At 41.8% G+C, this 23,131-nt stretch overlaps 1 protein-coding gene across 1 annotated transcript in view; it reads right to left on the bottom strand.

Annotated features, from left to right (window-relative positions):
• Nucleotides 1-1,404: 1,404 nt before the first annotated feature.
• Nucleotides 1,405-23,131, bottom strand: part of si:dkey-172j4.3 (diacylglycerol kinase delta) — a 68,719-nt gene continuing 46,992 nt past the window's right edge. Inside the window, exons 22-27 of the mRNA XM_048605266.1 lie at nucleotides 22,537-22,703; nucleotides 21,144-21,255; nucleotides 16,145-16,234; nucleotides 11,599-11,718; nucleotides 9,809-9,911; nucleotides 1,405-4,687 (exon numbers count right to left, since the gene is read on the bottom strand). Coding sequence (XP_048461223.1) covers nucleotides 4,635-4,687; nucleotides 9,809-9,911; nucleotides 11,599-11,718; nucleotides 16,145-16,234; nucleotides 21,144-21,255; nucleotides 22,537-22,703 — 645 coding nt within the window. The 3' untranslated portion in view covers nucleotides 1,405-4,634. The remainder of the gene's footprint in view (nucleotides 4,688-9,808; nucleotides 9,912-11,598; nucleotides 11,719-16,144; nucleotides 16,235-21,143; nucleotides 21,256-22,536; nucleotides 22,704-23,131) is intronic.

Genomic DNA, 23,131 nt, shown 5'->3' with positions numbered 1-23,131 from the left:
TATAACTTGGTGTTTGGAGTTTAGGAAGAAGGTGTATTGACCAGAGAGCTGGGGTTCGAAAAGCCATGACATTCGAGGGTTCAGATGTTAGGGGTCACGGTCAGGTACAGAGGCACTAGCTGGTTCAGGTAGCCTCCATTTCATCGCCGTAGCTCCTTCTTGTCCCTGAACAGGGGCCGAGCCTCAAACTGAGCATTACAGGCCAGGTTGAACACGGTTAAAGATAAAGTCGACAACATCTAGTAGACCATAGGCTGTTCTCTCATTACAGAGAGGCGGCTGGTAGTGATTTCACCAGAGAGACACCATGCCTCAGGCGAGGTTCTGAAGGTGTGACCTTCATGGTAACATCAGCCAGTGGTGGGGGCCAACAGGCAATTGAACCCATGCTGTTGGAATCATTCTGCATTGCAAAGCGGCCACCTAGCAAGCAGACAGGGAGCACTGAAAGAGTTTGGGAATAGAAAGCTGAAAGACATCTGACTTTGTGCTGTAAGTGGTGTTTCTAATTTGGATTGCTCATGTTAGCAAGGGGAAAGAGATACCTACACAGCCGGGATCTGTAACATATATTCACAAGCGTATTCACGCATACATAACAAAAAGTAGTTTATACGTGCCCCCTGGCAGATGACCAGTGAATCTGGACATTTAGGCCCAGAGGTAGGGGCGATGTCAGAGTGTCACAAATATCTTTAACAAAGACAGCGATGTAAGCAAGTAGAATCTTCTGTCCAATCACATATTGCTTATAGATTGGCCACAATTTCTTACACCAACCCCTCACCCCTCACACCATCCCGTCATCCCTCACACTATCCCCATCCCGTCAGACCATCCCCTCCCCCTCACACTGTCCCTTCACCCCTGACACTATTCCCTTCCCCTCACACCATCCCCAACCTCACTCTCTCAGTCTTGATATTTTTAAGGAGCTGGTTGTTGGGATCTGCATTGCCTAACAGAGTGGTTGAAGCAAATTTACAATTCATTTGTCAAGGTTACTACTGCAAGCCTGTGAGGAATGAAGGAGTGGGACTGTCACTATTTCACCACGGATGTGGAGGGCTAAACAATCATGTTCTGTATTGTGATACTGGACCATGCAGCCCTTCTCCAGACAACCCTGTCTTCAGCATAGCTTGATGACTTGACACCTACTCAGATAATCCAATCCCAGTCAGCTTCAACCCCTCCCCCAGATGATATCTCCATCTCTTGTCACTCTGTGATACCTGCAGACCCATTTTCAGATCATTGCTCTATGTCCATTAGCCCCTCCTCAGATAATAAGCCTCTCCCTAGCATGTCCCCTTCTCAATAAGTAACCATGCCATTTCCAGCCCCCTCCCCAGATAATCCTACCTATCAGGCAGACAGAAAGAAACACAGCCACACACAGTCTTTTAATCATCTCCGAGGTTTCGTTTATTACAATGAAGTACCTTCGACCTCTTTCCACATATGCAAAAAAAAACTAAAGGAATTTCTTTATAAATCATCTCTTCAGCATCAAACAATAAATAAATCTCCTGGGTTTGCTCTTTTTACAACCAAAGTGCTACATACAGATGTAAACAATGTGGAGCACAGTCAGAGGTTCGCAAAGCACAGACACTCACCAAGACATTACTGAACCATGTTGAAGATAACGTTTCAATCACATTCCCAGCTCGGAGTGGGAAAAGGCTAAGGCGAATGTAGGAATTCAGTAAAGAACATTCATTTAAATCGAATCTCCTCTGGATTGAGGATGTCCCAAAGCACCTTACAGCCAATTAAGTACTTGTGAAGCACAGTCTGTTCTAATGTAGGAAACATAACAGCCAACGTATGCACAGCAAGCTCTCGTAAACAGCACTGCAATAATGACCAGACAATCTGATTCAGAAATTGGATCAGGGATAAATGTTAGCCAGGAATTTGGTGATTTATCCCAGCTCCCACTCCACTCTAGCCCACCTCCTGCTGCTCTTCCAATTGTGCCATGGGGTCTTTCACACAGTAATCTGAGCAGGCAGGTATTGCCTTGGCTTAACGTTGCATCAAAAAGGTGGCACTTCCAAAACTGGTGCACTTCCCCCAGTACTAAATGCAAGTGTGAGATAATGTGAACCAGTGTGAGATAGTGTGTACAAGTGTGAAATCGTGTGAGATAATGCGTTCAGGTGTGAGAAGGTGTGTACAAGTGTGAGAAGATATACAATTGTGAGATGATGTGTACAAGTGTGAGCTAATGTGTTTTGAGATGTGTTCAAGTGCAAGATGATGTATAAATGTGAGATAACGTATACAAGTGTGAAATCATAGATCACAGAATCCCTACAGTGTGGAAACAGGCCCTTCAGCCCAACAAGTCCACATTGACCCTCAGAGCATCCCACCCAAACCCATTCCCCTAATCTATACATCCCTGAACACTAGCAGCAATTTCCTATGGCCAATCCACCTCGCCTACACATCTTTGGATTGTGGGAGGAAACCCACGGAGGCACGGGGAGAATGTACAAACTCCACACAGACAGTCGCCCAAGGGTGGGATCGAACCTGGGTTCCTGGCGCTGTGAGGCAGCAGTGCTAACCACTGAGCCACCATGCTGCCACATATAAGTGTGAGATAGCGTGAACAAGTGTGAGATAATGTATCAATCACATCCTGACACAAAGGTGGGAATGAGAGACGCACTAAAGCGCCGGTCACAGAAATAAACTTGCAGTGAGTAACCCAGTGGCTGGGGTTCATGGCAATCCAACAGGGAATAGTGAGAGGGTTTGGCCGTTTGCATGATATACAGCAGTTGTACAGGATGGTGCAGCTGAGTACATGCGCTTTGCAAGTGACTGGGGGAAGCAGTGGTGCAAACTCCTGTTTTGTGGTCACTGCTCCATGAAGCAGGCCAGAGTATGTCCATCACTGGCTCTCCAAGGGCAGAAGCCACTGGGCAAAGCTATGTTGCTGAGCAATGTTCCTGTTAAATGCTGCAATCTCAGAAAAGCCAAAACAGGTTCAGGGTAGCTGTTCTCAGAAAGATTGTAAAAACCAAATAGCATTGTTCTCATTTCTTATGGGATCAGTAATTGACAGTCAAGGAGACATTTACCAGAGCCCAGGAAATGGATCAGGAAATAACAGGCTGCTCAGTGTGAATGCTTTCCAAGTGGAGACTTGCACATTGGAGAGTAATCTGATGACTTGTGTAAAATGCATTTTAAAACTATAATATTCAATTTCAATCAGGTGTTGTGAGCCTGTCTATGGAAATCACAGGGAAGGCTGTCTGTATTGGGAAGTTGAAGACTTTCAGGTAAGCTAGAACTAATTCTGCATCTGGAAATTCCGAGTTAGGTACAGAATAAAGCTTCTTCTACACTGTCCCCATCAATTACTCCCAGGACAGGTACAGCCCATGGTTAGATACAGAGTAAAGCTTTTTTTGCCCTTTCCCCATCAAGCACTCCTAGGGCAGATGCAGCCCAGGGTTAGCTATGGAGTAAAGCTCTCTCTACACTATCCTGTATCAAACAGTCCTAAGGGTGTTCTCTAGAAGATGGAGTCCATCGTTTGCAGACCATACTGGGGGTAGGTGATCAGCTCCACTCAGCGAAGGTGAAAATCATCTCCTTTCTTGCAAAGGGTTTGCTGATTTGGAGCTGAATGTCTTGATGGCCCTCATCCTTAGACAGCTCGTTAAAATGTGCTGTGCTTCACACGCTTAATTCCTACACTTAGAATGATGACCAAATCTCTGGGACATGAACACGATTCACCAGCACACAGGACACTGCAACACCCCGAGCAGGAATCACACTTGGTTAAAGATGGACAGTTCGATTGTCACCATTACACAGTACAATACATTTATCTGGATAATTCCACAGCCACTGAACCTCCTTTGTCAGAGTCCATCAGGTAAGGGAGCTGTGTCTTCTGTTGCCTGGCAACTGTGAAGCAGAGGCCATGGCCTGAAATGGTGGTGGCTCATGCAGAATGGGCAATGTTAATGAAGGCTTCCCATTCATGGAGAAGGAGTCATAACAGACATGACTTCACGTTCTGAATTTAATTGACAGCTCCCCAACATTATAAAGGCATCAAGTCAGTCACAGAGTCATGAGCTTTCGCCACCTGCTGGGAATCACAGGGCCGGGCCATTGATTGACCCACCCTCTTGCGGACAATGCAGTTGGTGCTTTGGGTCAGATCTGATCCCAACATTTTGAGACTAAATCATTTCTATTCATGGATGAGTGGCTGTGTGACTCCCTGCCACTGGGATGCTCCTGTCCTCTGGAGGGAGGTTCCTATTAGTCACAGTTTTGTAGCAGTTACAATGGCGACCTCTGTGGCCATGATTGACAGGTTGGGATAGGTTGCGAGATGTGCCTGGCCATGCAGTGCCTAAGCCTTAAGGAGGAATTGCACAGGGAAGAAGTTCATTCTCTTTGACATTCAAAAACACCGGAGTACTACTGATGTCCTCTAGGCAGCGAAATCAGGCAAGCGGCCCATGAAGAGTCAAAAATCAATGGAGAAACATATCCCTTTAGAGCACATGAAATATTTCAGCAGCAATCTTCCTCTGGTCTTGTTTGGTTGCTACAGTTCAGAGGCGACTGATTTTTGATTGATTTCTTTAATACCATGCAGTATATGTGTCATGTGGCCCACCTTGGTTATCCCCAGATCCTGAAAAAGAACATAAGAATAATTTAATTGTTTCAGGTCTGTCTCCTTCACCACATGAACCGGACATTCCACAACATTGGTCAGTTCCTGTTCCAGATTGTCAAGGTGGAAAGTCAACTGGGGTGACTGAGGTTATATCAGAGGAGATTGACAGGGAGAGGGGTAAGGGGTGAATAATGAGGAATTAGGTGCAACCAGCGAGGGGTCAGAACTGATGAGGTGACAGAATGAGGTGTAGATGTATGAAGAGTACTGGGGGTGAGGAGTGATGGAGTAAGGGGTGATGGGATGAGGGACAATGCATTGAGAATTAACAGAGTAAGGTGTGATGTGGTGAAGAGTGAGAGGTGAGGATAAGGGGCGATGAAGTGAGAGGTGAAGAGAGAGGGGTGAGCAGAGTCAACAGTCAATGGAGAAGGAGATAATTGAAAGGGAAGGGGAGAAATAGAGTATTCATTTATTTACAAATTAATACAATACTTTTTTATGACTGCAGGCTATCCTAAATAAATGAGAACATTTTAAGTATAGTCAGTTCTGTGATGTAAGAAATGCGACAGTCAATTTGTGCAAAGCAAGATCTCAGAAATAGCAATATGTAACAATGACTGGCTATATCTCTTCAATGATATTGACTGAGACATTGATATTGACTGAGACATAAATATTGACCAGCACCAGGGAAAGTTCCCTGGATCCTCTTCAAAACAACATTATGGAATTATCACCCATTTTGGAATTCATATATGGTCTTAGTTGGGTCTATCATCTGAAAGACATCACTCTATGGCGTTAACTATCTAGGCTGTAGCTTGAACCCTTGACCTTATAACTCAGAGGCAAGAATGCTGCGTACTGAGCCACAGTTATCCATCTCAGAACTGACATCAGTGTATGTTGGCAAATCGAAAAAGATGACAGGCAGATATACTGATCACAATGGGCAAGTTCTTAACAGAAGGGCAAAAACCTACAGCTGCTCGAATTTCAGAATGCTCAAGGAACGAGTAACCAGTGTGCGATTCTAGTTTATTTTTATCACAGTGACACTGATAATGTAAAACACCGTGTTGAACGTCACATTACTACAGCCACTACTTTGAAATCCATGGAGCTAGACTATCCCAGCATGCAACTGCATTCTTGTTGCAAATATTTACCCTGCTTTGCCAAAATTCTCAAGAGTTCTAAATGAGTTAAAAGAAACAAAAAGTAATTTTCATAGTGATGGGATGGAGTCAGGGCTGAGGGAGGGTGGACTGGGATATTGGCCAGAATTTGTGCCTCTGGCCCCACACTAAGACAAACTGGCTGAGCTGCAATAGCTACTAGAGTGCAATAACCTGCTTACAGCTAAAGGATTTGAAAGCCATAGTGTAACCAAAGGCTGGAAACTGTAGTGACCATCAGAGCATGTGTCTCACAAAGCATGTACATTGTGATGATCAGAAGTGAAATTGTGTTGAAGCACCTCAGAGTAGAACGTGGTGCATTGTAAAGATAAGTTTATTTCTCTCACTTCTTCATTAATTTACAGTTTGAGATGTTTTCCCGTCAGGCTGAACAGCTGCCAATGGAATGGATATTGCAGATGTGAATATTGCAATTGTATTGAGGTGCTTATGAGTGAAACATGTAATTTGGTGACAGGCTGAATTTTATTGTCAATTCTCTAATATTCAATTTTTTTTTTCTTGCAGTTTTCCAAATTTAATGAATAAAGCATATTGTTTGCCAAAAGAAATTGAAGGCCTTTTAACGGAAGTACACTGAGGTGCTGGAAGCAATGCAAAACCCCGAGGATTATGCGCCTGACAGAACATGTGCATCATGAGTATCAATGGTAATTAAATTGATTTGAAGCACCGCAGAGTGGAATATGCCATATGGGGTAAAATTAAATTCCATTGCATATTTGGAAATTTTTAATTTGAAGTGATTTTCCCTTGGGTTGCATGCCTGAATGAAACATATATTGTAATTATTAAGAGTATTACAATTATGTTGAGACACCTAAGACTGGGACTTTTTGAGTGGAGACAAATTGAATTTTTTCAAACTTTCTGTAATTTTCAAGGCAAAATGCTTCATAATCTCTTTTGCATATTTTATACAGAAAGAATTTTCTTATGGCAAAAAAAAAATACTGAAGAGTGCATTTCAGAAAGCAGAGTTTGGTTGTTCCAGAGAGGTGTCAGATAGCACTTCTACACAAAAAGGCCGTTCATTCCAGCAGACAATTGCAGTTTTTAAGACTGAGATTAGTCATTTTTCCTCAGCATGGACAAGAAGAAAAGGCAGACAGATGAAGCTGTGGTACAGATTGTCATGTTTGATCTGATTGAATGTCTGAGTAGGCCCAATGCCCTGATTAGCCTCCTCCTTTCCACTGACACTGTTCACTATTCAAAAATGACCACTTTGGCCAAGCGTTTGAAGGTTGTGGAAGTTCTTAAAAAAGAGGACAGCCAAGAATGAAGGAATAACATAAATTATACTGCACTGAGGCCAACTCAATCTCAATTTCAAAATAGGCCTTGTGTACCACAGACAACTTCTTCAAATCATGTTATTGTGACCCTTTTGAGGTCACCATTATTATTATCTGAGTAATTTATGGGTAGTAGCAGACAAGCTAAACCATGGGACGAGTGAACTGGCAACAGCTAACAGGAATAACAGATTCTGCCTTGCAGACCTCTGAGTGTCATGATGTGCAAAAATGTCTTTGCATCCCTCTCATCTGCAGAACTGTAGCCATACTGACACTTTACCTGTGCCTCATCTCCCCATCTAAGGGAAGAGCAGAGCCCTTCTTAGCAACAGCGAACAACCCAGCACTCAACAAGTCAGTGCATACTGTTTGAAATAATGGCTTCTTTCATAGCACAGAAAACTCTGACTAAGGTGAAAGGAAAGACTTGTTGGAGGAGACTTGGCTTCACCAAACCAGAGGGTGAGTTCTGGCCCAACGTTTGCCATCTGGGTATTTCCCTAGCCCAGACTGCGACGGCTGAAAGGCCTCCATCTGCACGGTATGATTCCATGAGTGGTGCTCAACTTCTTTTTACAAGTGTGGTCACCGTCTGCCAAAGTGAATGCAGTTTGTTTTCAATGTGAAGTTGGGTGATCAGCCTGTAACTGTAATGACACAGTATATACAATGAACCAGAACAGCCTGTCCGACTGTATCATAATTTCAAACTGCCTGCCTGACGATGTCAATATCTCAAATAGCCTGTCTAATACTATTATAATCTCAAACAGCCTTTCTGACACTGTTATAATCTCAAACAACCTGCCCGACAATGTTATAATCTCAGACAATCTGTCTGACTCTGTTATAATCTCAAACAATCAGTCTGACACTGTTATTATCTCAAACAGCTTGCCTGACACTGCTATTATTGCAAACAACCTGTCCAACTGTATCATAATCTCAAACAGTCTGTTTGCCACAATTATAATCTCACATAGCCTGGATGACAATATTATAACCTCAAACAATGTCTGAAACGGTTATAATCTCAAACAGCATGTCTGACACTGTTATTATCTCAAAAAACCTGTCTGACTATATCATAATCTCAAACAGCCTGGATGACAGCATTATAATCTCAAACAGCCTGTCTGTCACTATCATTATCTCACATAGCCTGCATGGCAGTGTTATAATCTCATGTAGCCTGGCTGGGAGCAAGAAATTTCATGGGAAACACCAAGGGAAAAGTGCCAAAAAATAATTGCTCACATCCCAGGTAGGGACTGAAAGATCTGTCAAATATTTCTATCAGTGATGTCAATTCAATAACAAGTTGGAACTGTGGCCAGAACTTTGAGTTTGAGTGTGAGTTCTTGTTGTCACACATACTGAGATACAGTGAAAAATGTTGTTTTGTGTGCTATACAGGCAGATTGTACCAGACAGAGTGCACCAGTGTAGCAGAACAGAGTGCAGAATACAGTGTTATAGCCACAGAGAAGATGCAGAGAGAGAGAGACCAGCATTAACATTTGAGAGGTTAATGCAGTGGCCATGCAGACTCTGGTCAGAGATGTACATGTTGAAAATTCCTGATCACTTCCCATTTTAATTTTTGTCACAAGTTGATAAGAGTGGGGTGGACTTTTAGTTTTGGTGGCGACAGGTAGTGGGGAGGAGTAGAACAGCCTGAGGATCAAGCCATCAGAGCTACCTTTCTAATGTTACTACATTGGCTATGAATACCAGTTTGACTTTAGATATTGAAATATGAAGTACCTGTGATTATATTTCTTCTTACTTCTATGTGTCTACCATCATTTCCCCTTCTCAGACACCCTTCAAGTTCCTGTTACAGTTTCTATCATTTCCAGTCATGTTTTACTTTTCAATCTTAGGGCATCATTAAGATATTTAAGTAGAGGGTGTCTCAACATGTCAGTTGTAAGAGAAGAGTCATTTCTTCCATTGTAAATGTTCCAGTAGCATCTTTCCAAAGCGCCTGGACTTTGAATTTTGCACCAACTCATGCATAGGACTCGATGGCTATGTTTTGGTACACACCAAGTTATGCCAAATGTGTTCTTAAAGATTATATTTGCCAGCATTCCGAATTTATTCTGAATGGTTTTCAGTTTATTTTCTGACTTTCCAATGACCGTAATTCTAAAATGTAACTTAAAACATGAGGGATAATTTTACTGCAAGCGGCGATGTGAGCAGGATACAATTACATGTTCACATCTATCTGCTTCTATTGTGTACAGAAGTAAACACTCCCCTTGCTTTTAAGGCCCGAATATGATTTTTAATGCCAGTACATAAATGTGTTGTTTCCAAAGCAGTGAATGGTTATTCCAGATTGTTTACTCTGGGATTAATCTGGTTAGAGATCAGAATTTCAGTTGAGTGCAATTCTTCCAATAGCATCATCACCCCTAATCAACTGGTCAAATTGGGTGGACGGTCAGGATGAACATTTCTCCAAATATTTCAACAATATTCAAAAGGTTCTCAGAAATGCCATGAACCAGGAAAAAGTGGAAGAAGGTCCTTGAGGTTAGACCCTCATTACGTCAAGTTATTTCATTAGAAGTCCGAATAATTTAAGTGCTCTTGGCTTCTGAGTCTGGACTTACCTAGCAAAGAACTGTTCGACTTTTGCTTCTGGAGTTTCTCCTTTCTTGACATATTCTTTATTCTTATCTTAATGCTGCTCTTGTTGCTTCCCTTTGAATGTTCCTGGGAAGAGAAAAAGAAGGTTATGTCAGGGAACAGGGGCTCCACCCTCCAATTTGTTCTGTAAAAATATAGGTGGATGAGCAGAGACCCTTGGCCTATGAAGTTAATTCCCTTAGCTCCTTCAATCTGGATAAATCTGACCACCTCAGCCTCTATCCAAGCATGGCAGGATACCAACATCAGCAATGTACACATGGGCACTTTCTTTCTTCTTGCCTACATTCCTCATGTGCGATCCTAACTCAATTCAGACTGTGCCTACACGATCATTTCTACCGAGTTCCACTCCTGGCGTATCAACCCTTGGACGACACACTCTGGCACTCAGGCCTCTGAGACCCAACTGCAACTTAGTGGCCGATGTTATCTCGAGAGCAAATATATCCTAAATTCTCTCTTTCAGAAAATAGCACAAGCAGAGTACATGACTTGTAATTGCGCAGTGCTTGGCAAGACCAGCTAACATGGGAAAGCTCTCCACCACTGGAGACTTCCTCACCTCATCTCAAGCTCCATTGTGTCCTAATTGATAGAGATTGATAGAGATGTCAACAGCCTTACCGTCATGTGTATCACGTGATTACCAGGATAGTGGAAGATGGATCACATGAAAGGTGGTCATTCTACTATGAGCTAATGTAAATCCTAAGCCAGGTCTTGCTATTTGAAGTGATTTGGGATTTAGAACATCGACTTAAATATTTTATATAGGTCAACTATTGTTGGGTACACACCTAGGGGGTGCAAAGACAAAGGCAGGTCATCCTTAGTCACGTGAATTAAGGATATCGGATAGGACTTTCACGAATGAGATGAGATGAAATTCCTTCATCCAGAAAGTAACAAGCCTGTGGAATTCTCTTCCACTCAAAACAGTACAGTCCAAAACATCGAATGTTTTCAAGAAAGTAATGTATATAGTTCTTAGGGCTAAACAAATCAAAGGGCATGGGGTAAACATGACAACAGGATACTGAAGTGGATGATTAGCCACATCATACTGAATGGCAGAACAGTCCTGAAAAACCAAATGATCTACTCCGCCTCCTATTTTCTATGTTTCTACATGTCCTTGCTGTCCATAGTGCAAATCAGTGAGGGGCTTCCTTTTAATCAAGGTGCACTGAAAGGGAGAAGTGATAGATGTGGACACAAGGACGAGGAGGTGAATCATCTTAAGTATCCTGTTCAGGATCAGACAGAGAAAGATGTTAGTGCTGTTACTATCTGTATAGGATGACGGCAAGAGAACAAAAAACAAATCGGGTAATATCATAGACAAATGTAACATTTGTGACTTGCATATTAATAGAATTTAATCAAATGGAAGAAGTGAACATTAATTGTGCTTCTATAAATAGCAGAAAATTAAAATTATGGTTTTTAGGTTAGGCGGTGCTTGTTTGTCATGTGTTTCTGTAAATAACTGTTGATAAAAGTGTACAAAAATTGGCTCTGATTCTATCCATTGGCTTTTCTAGAGTATAACAACATCAGAAGTTGATATCATATGTAGAGAGGCTGGATTGTAGGGAGTTTTGTGGTATCCTATCTCAAACACATAAAGAGAGTGAAGCATTGTATGTAGGCAGCAGCTGCTATTGAGATGCATGAGTTCGACATTCCCCTAATGAGGGGTTTGTTGGTTTTTATCTTTGGATGAACTGACCTGGACAGACTGACTCACCTCCACATCACTTGTTTGTATAGCATGCCCCAGCCAGTGTAGCTCAGCCAGCTTCTGGAGGTCATTCTCAACATCACTCAGCGCAGTCTGCAATTCCTCTTCATAGGGGGGCTCCAACTCCTGTACAAACGCGAATAGAGTGAACCATTTAACACACAGTACAAAAAGAGGGACAAGTTGCAGCACAGAGTGTTCAACAATAATACCCCCAAAGGCCCTATGTTAGGTTCAAGAGGGCACAGGGCAAACTTAGCTTGAATCCAATTCCAAAATACTGCAAGCATACATACAACTCCTCAGCATCCACATCACAGGCAGGCTTCTTAGTTCCTGCCAGGACCAGGAATGGAGATGGTGGGTGCTAAAAGAATCTGCTGATCAATGTGCCGGTTCCCCAACTTGATAACATGATACCATTGAAGGACAGACTGAAAGTATGTGAAGCACAATGAGAGTCCTGATCAAACACAAACTGCCTTGATCTGCTACATATATGCACAAATAGCCACAAGAGGGTGCTAGGCTGCTACTACAATCCTCATCGCTCCTTAACGAATGTTATGCAATTTAATTTCCTCTCCTGTCTTCCACTCAATAACAAATTCATTTAACCACTGGTTTAAGGGGATATCTCCTTTCTTGACTTAAACTAACAGAGCCTGGGGAGAAGCCTTGACTTGTCTTAGCCTTAGATGACATTTTCTCTAATAAGGACATATTTTACCACGGATCATCAATTGAATTTTTTCCTTCATCAAACATCTCTGTCAGACTCTGACTCAGCTCCCAAATGGTTTCAGGCACGGCTTATGTTGGAGTAACTGCTGGTACTCATCGATATCCCATCTATCCAATTCAACAGTCTCATTTCACTCTTCCCAACTGCTTTCATCTTCATCGGCCCCTGATGGTAAAACATGATCTATATGTACAAACCTAACCTTTCCATCTCCAAATGCCTTGACTGCACACTTAGGACCATATATGTTTATGACATTCTTTGGTAGCCGCTTTAATGGTGACTTCAAGCCACTTCAAGAGAGACATGTGAGAGACCATACCACCGACTCCATCTGGAGAGGCATCGCACGCTCACTTAGCTCTCTTTGGACACATTGTAATAACATGAATATCACCACATTACATAACTTGAATGCTTTGGCTCCTCTGTCCAAAACTTTGGAATACCATGGCATGCATTGGGATAATCAATTCACAAGGTAAGGCTCGAGGCAATGCAGGCAGGAATGAAGGCAGATGAACTGAGGAAGGAATTAAGTTAGATCATATTTATGTTAAGGAGGTCTGTGGAACAAAAAGAGGCCCTTTGGCCCATTGAGTTGCCAGTCAAAAATAACCTCTTTACTGTTCTAATCCCATTTTCCAACAGTTGGCCAATAGCCTTGAAAGTCTTGCTATCATTTGAGCACATCTAAATATTTCTTAGATGTTATAAGCATTTCTGCTTTGACTACTTTTACAGACAGTGAGTTCCCACCATCTTCTGAGTCATAGAGTCATCGAGTAATACAGCATAGATATTGGCCCTTCAGCTCACCATGTCAATGCTGACCAACATACATCAAACTGTACTAATCCCATTTACCTGCACTTGGTCCGTAGCCAACAGTGCCCTGACATTTTAAATGTTTCTCCAGCTGTTTCTTAAATGTTATGAGATACCTGCTTCTACTATCCTCTCAAGCAGCACATTCCATATTTCTACCACCCTCTGGGTGAAAAAGTGCTTCCTCAGATCTCCTCCAAACCACTTATTCCACACCTTAAACTTTTGTCTCTGGTCTTAGATGTGTCTGCCATGGGGAATAGGTTCTCCCAGTCTGCACTGTCTGTGCCTCTCATAATTTTGTATACCTTAGTCAGATCTGCCTCCCCCACCAGGCCTCGTCTGCTCCAAGGAAATCAAACCCAGTCTATCCAGTGTCTCTTCATATTTGAGACTTTTCATCCCAGGCAAAATCCTGGTGAATCTCCTCTGCACCCTCTCCAGTGCAATCATGTCCTTCCAATAGTGTGGCAACGAGAACTGCATAATCAATGTTCTATAAAATTGTAACAAGACTTCCTTGCTCCTATATTCTACATCCCGGCTAATGAAGAAAAGCATCCTGTATACCTTCTTCACCACTCTGTCTACCTATGCTGACACCTTCAGGGATCTATGAATTATACACCAAGATCCCTTTGTTTATTAGTACTCCCTGCGGACCTACCATTCATTGTGTATAGCCTTTTCTTACTATTCCTCCCAAAATGAATCAACTCACAATTATCAGGATTAAATTTCATCTGTCATTGTTCTGCCCAATTTACCAGCTGATCAAAATCAGACTATAGCCTGAGACCATCCACCTCACTATCAACAACACCAACCATTTTTGTGTCATCTGCAAACTTACAAATTATACCTTCTGCACTAACATCCAAATTGTTAATGTATGTAACAAACAGCAAGGGCCCAGTACTGATCCCTGTGGTATACCTGTGGTCACAGGCTTCCAATCACAAAAACATCCCTCCACCAACACCCTTTGCCTCCTGTTTGCAAACTAATTTTGGATCCAGTTTTCCAACTTTTCCTGGATCCCATAGGCTCTTACCTTTTGGAGCAGTATTCATTGTGGGATCTTGGCAAAGGTCTTATTGAGGTCCATGTAAACCACTTCAGCTGCACTATCGTCATCTATATCTTTAGTCACCTTTTTGAAAAACTCAATTAAAGTAGTCAGACAGGATTTCCCTTTAACCATGCTGACTATTCCTGATCAATCCCTGTCTTTCCAAATGCTGATTAATCCTGTCCTTCAGAATTTTTGTCCAATAATTTCTGTACAAATGATGTCAGACTAACTGGTCTGTAATTACCTGGCCAATCTCTGCTGACCTTCTTGAACGAAGGAACCACAAGTTATTCTCCAGTCATCTGGCACTTCACCTGTGGCCAGAGTGGTATTAAATATCTCTGCCAGGGCCCCCAGCAATCTCCTCCCTTATCTCGCATAGCAACGTGGGATACATCTCATCAGGACCTGGGGATTATGCCCATATAAAGCATCTAATTACCTCCTTATTATTAAGCTTAATGTTTAATCCTCACCACCCCAAATGAAATCCCCAGCAACAATGTTTTCCTCCTTTGTGCATAAAGATGAGAAATATTTGGTTACCTCTTTGGTGTCTAGTGGGCCCCACTCTTTCCTTGTTAACCCTTTTACTCTTTCTCTGGTAATCCTTTGGGTGAAAATGTTTTTCCTCTCATCTACTCCAAACCTCCTGCTCCTTAACTTAAATCTATGCTCCCTGGTTACTGATCCTTCCTGTCTACTCTATTCATGCCGCTCATAATTTTGTGCACCTCCGTCAGGTTCTCCCCTCAGTATCCTCTGCTCGAAGGAAAATAACGCCAGTCTGTGCAATCTCTCTTCATAACTGAAACTCTTCCGCCCAAGCACGTTTTGGTAAATCTCCTCTGCACGCTCTCTAGTGCTATCACATCACTCCTATAATGTGGATTCCAGAACTTCACATAATACTGTAGCTATGACTTTACTAGCACCAGTATAATCTCTTTGCTTTTAAATTTGATGCCTCAGCCAATGAAGGCAAATAAATAATATGCCTTCTTAACCACTTTATCCATCTGCTGTAATATCTTAAAGGGCCAGCATACATGTACAGCAAGGTGCCTCTAATCCTCAGTGCTTCCCAGGGTCCTGCTGTTCATCATGTAGAGGGATATGGGCCAAATGTTGGCAAATGTGACTAGATCAGTTTAGGATGTCTGGTCAGCATGGACAAAATGGATCTAAGGGTCTGTTTCTGTGCTGTACAACTCTATGGCTCTATATATTCCCTTGCCTTGTTTATGCTGCCCAAGTGCATCATCCCAATTGTATCTTGCGTCAATCAGTACTTCTGACCATACTGTCTATATCCTCCCATAATCTAAGACTACCCTCCTCACTATTTAGCACACCACTAATTTTTGTATTATCTGTGAACTTCCTACCTTCATACATAAAAACTACAAACAGCAAGGGCCCCAACACTGATCCCTGTGGAACCCCATTGGACACAGGCTTCAGTCACAAAAACACACCTTGACCATCACCTTCTGTTGAGCGCTGATTTCAAGGTGGAACTAGACAGTGTAATTCCCTGACAAGGATATTTCGTGGGAGGCTCATCCAACTGTAATTTATGAGATTGAAGTTGCAAGTAGTCTGCAATTAGTCTCAGACAATTTCCAGGAAGAGGGATGGAATCAATGGCTTGAGCTGAAAACAGTGGCTTCAGTCTCCCTATTACTCAGTCGAAAAAAATTTACACTTAGTCAGAAATTCAAGACATCTGAAAACTGAGAAATGTGCCTAGCATAGAGTCCTTGTTGTGATATCAAAAAATGTAGCAAGAAATTTCCCCACAGCAATCTCCTGCAAATAACATGAGATGCAAGACTAAGTAAAATGTTTGAATGAGTAATCTGTTGAGCAGCGGTTTATGTTGGCCTGACCAGTTCACGTACCAGTAATTTCCCATCAAGAAGTGCCTTTGTCTCCGCGCACAGGGCTCTGACACTACTAAAGACATCCACAACTGCATTCCTGGTCATAGCCTGAAAGAAACACAACGCCAAGATAAGGGAGCAAAAAGGTAGAGAAATCCAACACAGTATTTACACAGATCAACTAGCACAGTGGCTTCGTGGTTAGCACTGTTGCATCATAGGCCCAGGGACCTGAGTTTGAATCCAACCTTGGGTGACTGTGTGGAGTTTGCACATTCTCCCCGTGTCTGTGTGGGTTTCCTCCATGTGCTCTGGTTTCTTCCCACAGTCCAAAGATGTGCAGGTTAGATTGATTGACCATGTTAAATTGCCCATAATGTCCAGGGAATAGCAGGCTAGGTGGATTAGCCATGGGAAATGCAGGGTTAATAGGGCAGGGGGCAGGGCTGGGTGGTATGCTCTTCAGAGGGTCAGTGTGAACTCGATGGGCTAAATGGCCTGCTTCCACACTGTAGACATTCTATGATCCTGGGTCAGGCAACTCTCCATTGGCATTACCTTTGGAATATGGGAGGATGTGAACAAAACTGGCAAAGTGATTTTACATTGAATATGCAATCAGACTCCAAACAAACCTTAAGTCAGAGTGCAAATACTGTTTTTCCCATTTATCAAATTGTCCTAAAGGAGTAGGACAAACTTTCTAAAGGCAGTGCAATCAAGCTCAAACTTGGTTTCTGTTAAGTTTATTATTTACAACTAAATAATAACACCTGTTTAGTGTTTTGAGGTTAGTTCATGAATCATGAATAGAGTCTCCAGTCATTTGCTAATCAAACCAAGCAGATGACACTGTGTTCGATTTATAATTCATGCTGAGGGTCCTGTAGCATTGTTGTAGCATTCCTACCTCTGAGTCGGTGGTGGACTCAGGTGTACTCCAGAGGTGTGTAATAACATCTCTGAAGAGGCTGATTAGAAAATATCTATAACCGCTGCTATATTCGTCATAGAACAACAACCTAGAACAACACAACGTTGAAATAATGGAGGTCTCACATTTGGAAGAACTAGCCATTTTCGACAGGCCGTATTTCTATCTGTCGAGGTAGGGGGCAGGGACCATGTGGGAATCTTGAATGCAGGAAGTCGATTTGAACTCAGTGGTGGGATAGGAACCTTACTTTGTAATGTGGCAGTTATAAATCTTTAGTAAGGTCATAAAAGGTGCTCTTTGAGGATAGATAAGGTCTGCAGAACTTGAAAAAAAAATAGCTTGTCCACGTATGGGAGAGATGAAAAAAAAGTCTTCCCATGTCTTAATAGTTTGTTGATTATGAACCCTAAGTGATATCATTACAGTAATATGAATTGTTGGCTGCATTCACAGCCTATCGTTACCTCAGGAGGGGGACAGGGAGGTGTTCACTGTCGGTACATAGTCTGATTCTCACTCAAAGAGGTGTTTAAAGGATTAGCTGTCTTTGCTGTCAAGTTATGAACACAAATATTTGTTTTTGTACCAGATCAAGTATTTAAGGGAATTTAAATATTGTGAATTTGCTTTCATGAATGGGAGTACTTTTTTATGTAGTGAACTCTGTGACACATATCTAGAATTTATTTGATCTCAGTATGGCCCCTGAGGTCTAACATTAATAGAGACTGGATGAATTAGCATGTAGCCTGTAAGGAAAAAGGGTAGTGGATGGAGAGAATGGGTTGGTATGAATTGGCACTGAGGTGGCCGAGGAATTATGACAGGCTATATGTTATGATATGTTAGCATGTTTTGCCAGGATGAGTAGGTTAAAGTGTTAGTGATGAAGGATAGAAAGGTAAATATTTAACAAAATAATTAGGATTAAGTCCCAATGAGCTTGTATAGGTCTTTTAAGAAGATAAGACGTAGGAACAGAAATAGGCCATTCAGTCAATTGAGTCTGCTCTGCCATTCAATGAGATCATGGCTGGTTTGAGAATCCCCAACTCCATTTTCCTGCCTTTTCCCCATAACCTTTAATTCCCTTATTGATTAAAATCTGTCTGTTGCAGCTTTAAATACACTTAATGAACCAGCCTCAATAGCCCGCCACAGTAAAGAATTCACCACCCTCTGACAGAAGGAATTCCCACACATCTCCATCTTAAAGGGGCAACCCCTTGTTGAGATTCTGCCCTTTGGTCCTAGGCTCTCCCTCAAGGGGAAATAATATCTCTGCATCGACCCTACCAAGTCCTCTAAGAATCCTGTATAATACAAAAAAGTTGTCTTGCATTCTTTCAACTTCCAGTGAGTACAGGCCTAACCTACTCAACCTCTTCCCATATAACACTCCCTCCATACCCAGTATCAGCCTTCTCTGAGCCTTCTCTGGACAGCCTCCAATGGCAGTACATCTTTCCTAAGATAAGGGGCTCAAAACTGTTCCCAGTATTCCAGCTCTGGCCTGATTAGTGTCTTGTATAGTTTTAGCACGACCTTCCAATTCATCAGAAAGAAAAACAGAAATTGCTGGACAAGGTCAGCAGGTCCAGCAGCATCTATGGGGAGAGAAAACAGAGTTAATGCTTCTGGTTAAGTGACCCTTCTTTAGAACGTCTTGCGAAGAAGGGTCACTGCACCGAAATGTTAACTCTGCTTTCTCTCTACAGATACTGCCTGACCTGCTGAGTTTTCCCAGCAATTTTTTGTTTTTATTTCTGATTTCCAGCATCCTCAGTTCTTCTGTTTCTTTTTTCCCAATTTTTATATTGTGTTCACTTTGAAACAAAATAAATATGACATTTGGCCTTCTGCTGAACTTGGATGCTAGCTTTTAATGATTCATTCCCCAAATACCTCTGTTAAGTAGCATTCTGCAGTTTTTCTCCATTTTGATAATATTTGGCTCCTCTATTCTTCTTTCCAAAGTGTACACAATCATATCTTCCCATGTTGTATTCCGTCTGCCACGTTTTTGTCCACTCTTTTAACCTGTTTATATTCCATAGACTCTTTGTGTTAGCCTCAGCACTTGCCCTTCCACCTATTATTTTGTATCATCTACAAGCTTGGCTACAGTACATTCATTTTTCTCAGCCAAATCATTCATATATATTGTAAATAATTGTAGCCTCAACACTGATTCCTGTTGTGCACCACTACTTACAGCAACCCTGAAACTGCTCCCTTCATCCCAGTTCATCTATTGCATGTGGCTGCCTTTGATCTGTGCCTGGGTTGGCTTGTCCAATTCCATTCTGCACCCACACGTCACTGTCAGAATGAAGTTCCCAACATCTGGGGCTCATTTCCCTAAGGTGGGTACCTTTAATCAGGAGTGAAAACCTAGTCCCTTGTGTCATTTCTGATATACAGAAATATTGAAAATAGGAACAGGAGTAGGCCCTTCAGCTCTTTGAGCCTGCTCTGCCATTCAAGGCCATGCCTGATCATCCAACTCAGTATCCGGTTCCTCTTTTCTTCAATCCTTTTAATTCTAAGACGTATATCTAGCTCCTTCTTGAAACCATTCAATGCTTTGCCCTCAACTGATTTCTATGACAGAGAATTCCACAGGCTCACTACTCTCTGGGCGAAGACATTTCTCCGCACCTCAGTCCTAAAGGACCTACTTTGCATCCTTAGTCTATGATTCCTGGCTTTGGACTCCGTGGTCATTGAGAACATCCTTCTTGCATTTACCCTGTCCAGTCTTGTTAAAATTCCTCAAAACTTCAGTGAATATAGTCCAAACCAATCCAGTCTCTCTACCCACTCTTGCTAAATTGGGTGAAGTATTTGTGGATTGGAAGGCAGGATGTTAGAATTTAATGTTTGTAAAATGATAGGGGTAAGAGTATGTGGTCCCTTTAAAAGATGATGTGATTTTTCTAGGCTTGGAGATTTTAAAAATGTGCAAATGCACAGAGAGCTCCTGAAATTGAAACATTGCATCAAAAGGCTGTGTGATAACATCTCAAGCAGTAGTTTGTTTTGTTATTAAGGCAACCAGTTTGAAAATCAGCCAATTAATTTAAACCAGGCACTTAGAAACTAGAAAACCAATTAAATTTAAATCTTATGGTTTTGACAACCTAAGACAAATCCTATTGTAAGAAATTAATAGGTCATCAAGGGTATAAAAATTGATGTGAGAGCAACTGCTATCTGTTAGAGTTAACAACCAGCAGCTCTAAAGAGAAAATCACTGGTTCTCACAGAATTCTCTAACCTCTCAGAAAACCATCATCTAACTAAGGTATAGCCACACTCTTAGCTAATATTCTTGACACAAGAATTTGATGGAGAAAAGTGTTCCTGACTGAAGACCAGCAGAGAGGGTGCAGAGCATTCCAGAAGATGTATTCCTGGCTGTAATTTCGAGAGATTAGGTTTTGATTTATTTTATCATTATTTTGGCTTATATAAGTGGGACTTGTATTTATTGCAACAGCATACCATTAGAATTGTGTTTTAATTGGGAGTGGTTAATAGTTAAGGGGAAATTGTTTGGTTTGTTAGTAGTTCTGTTAATTTGTTCACTGTTAGAGTTAGATAAATGCATTGTTATTAGTTGATCATAGAGTGACTGTCAGGAGTTAATTTCATCTAATTTCTGCTTCATAACAGATTGGGAGGTGAGAGGCAGGTTAAACCACTTTTCACACTTCTTTTAACAGATTATGAGGCGAGGCGAGCTTCTCTGGGTGTTTAGGTTTTAGTTATTGGGGTGTGGGGGGGGCGGTGGCAGGGCAGGTTGACCTCCCCTTTATGACACTACATCAATTATGCCAGCCCAAGAATGGAGTACAGCTATTTGACTCATCTCCTTCTGATGGCATTTGATGGGACAATGGTTTACTTTAGACATTGTTCATAACTCCGGTTGTTGTTTGAAGGCCTTATCCCTGGGCCGTCTTGTATTGTATCAAAGTGGTGCTTTATCAAACCTGTAGAAGGGACATTACACCATTCCAGGGATCACAGTCTCAGCACTTGGGTTTGGGGGAAAATTAAGTAAAGTTGACTTACTTCAGGAGTATTTTGCTTTGGCAATACTTCACTTAGGACATGGGAGCATCCATTGACTGCATGGGCCAACTCCTGCTCAATAATCTTCTGTCTCTCAGCCGCATGGTGGATCCTGTAAAATAGCAACAGTGGAGTTACCTCATACTGTCACTAGAAATTGATGATATTATGCATTAATCAGCTGGGGAACATTAATCTGACTGAAAGTAGCTATGGAGCTTTTTAGGAAACATTTCTTTTTTCAGTAGTTGACCTTCTTTCACTTTAATGCTCATTCTTGATTATTAAATGTGCTGTTGTTTGAAACTTTCTCCCTTGTTGCCTTCAGTCACCATGTCTTGCCTGACGTATTCTGCCCCTGACTTGCACAGATATGACTCATTGCACCACTCTCTGCACTAAAAGCATTGTCTATAACTTTTGCTGTTGTCTGGCCCTATCAGACTTCTCTTAGGAGAGGTCTCACACTGTGGGTTTTGGTCAATCCCCTGACGGCATCTGTCAACATAGACAATCTTTTCCTGTACCCCTTGCCTGCTCATCCCATCCCCTGGTGTTAACCTGCACCATAGGCACTGACGTTCCCCTAGTCTTTCAGTGTAGACTGTGATTCTTCACAGCAGGGTCCACATTTGACCTGACTCTGATGATTTCCTGAATTTCCCTTTCACACATCATTGTTCCATATCCCTTGATTCAGTTCTCGAACAAGCATTTTAAACATCATGTTAATACTCAATGTTACTGTGTATGAAGTCTCACTACCCAGTGCTGTCCTATTTCACCTGCCTTCTCACTGGAGATGTCAACCTTTCAAGATTTCAAGGTCCTCTTGGCCTGCCTTAGTTTCTCAATAAAACAAAACGTAGTCAATGCCCTGAGCCAAGGATCTCACAGTTTAGGCAATTGGAAGTACACATTCCTAATGAGTAAATCCTGACACTGGCCAAGCACCAAACCCAACCTTATTTCACTCTAACATGTAAATTCCTTTCTCCCAATCTGTTGCTTTCTTTATGTCACATCAGCGAAAGTCAAGACCTTGGCAGAGATGAGTCTGATTGTGCATTGGTAATTAATGAATCTCATTAATGATAGTGGTGGGTGATCAATGAATCTGGTGAATAAAAGTGGATGGTGTGATCAATGATGTCGTTGATGATAGTGGTTGTTGATGAAATTCATGACTGATAATAAGTGGGTGATCCATAAATTTTGTAAATTATTGTTGGTAATTAATGAGCGTCCTTAATGGTACTGGCTGAGTGATCAATCAGTTTTCATATTGACAGTGGATAATTCATTTGAACCTTGCTAACAGAAGTGATGAGATGGTTAATGAATCCTGTCAATGTTAGGTTGTGATGGAAAGTGTTCAGATCATGATGCCTACCTGTTGATCAGTGTCTCCGCTGACTGTGCAAACTGCTGCACCTCACCCATCTCGTCCTCCGTGAGGAACTCCATGGACTGCTGAGAGCTCAGGCGGGGCCGAGTCACCTGTCTCAAAGAGTCTCCTTTTCGTTTGTCTTCCCAAGACTTCAAAGTGCTTTCAAAGGCCTGAAGAGGAACATTAGAATGTGAAGAATCCATAAGGGATTAGCTGAAACATTTCAAAGCTTCCTATACACACTTCTCTGAAAATAAAGAAACTGCCACCTGCATAATGAAGCTACCCTTCTCCTTTCCTTTTTTACATTTTCTTTTCTATTCTTCTTCTGTGAATACTTATTCAATTCCCCTTTGAATGATGTTCTTGTATTTACTTCAATAGCTCCTTTGCTAAAACATTCCTACATCTAGTAGCCCTGTGTGAAAATATTGCATCCAATTTCTTCCTTTATCCTTCCTGAGTACTTTCAATTGATGTTCAGGCACATGTGCAGGTCATTTTACACTCTCCATCATTCAATTAAATTATACTTCATTGGTATCATAACCCCCTTTCACACATCATTGTTCCATATCCCTTGATTCAGTTCTCGAAC

Source organism: Rhincodon typus, chromosome 14 (genome assembly GCF_021869965.1).
Source record: "Rhincodon typus isolate 14 chromosome 14, sRhiTyp1.1, whole genome shotgun sequence".
NCBI classification, from domain to species: Eukaryota; Metazoa; Chordata; class Chondrichthyes; order Orectolobiformes; family Rhincodontidae; genus Rhincodon; species Rhincodon typus.
This window is presented reverse-complemented; position numbering and strand designations above follow the sequence as displayed.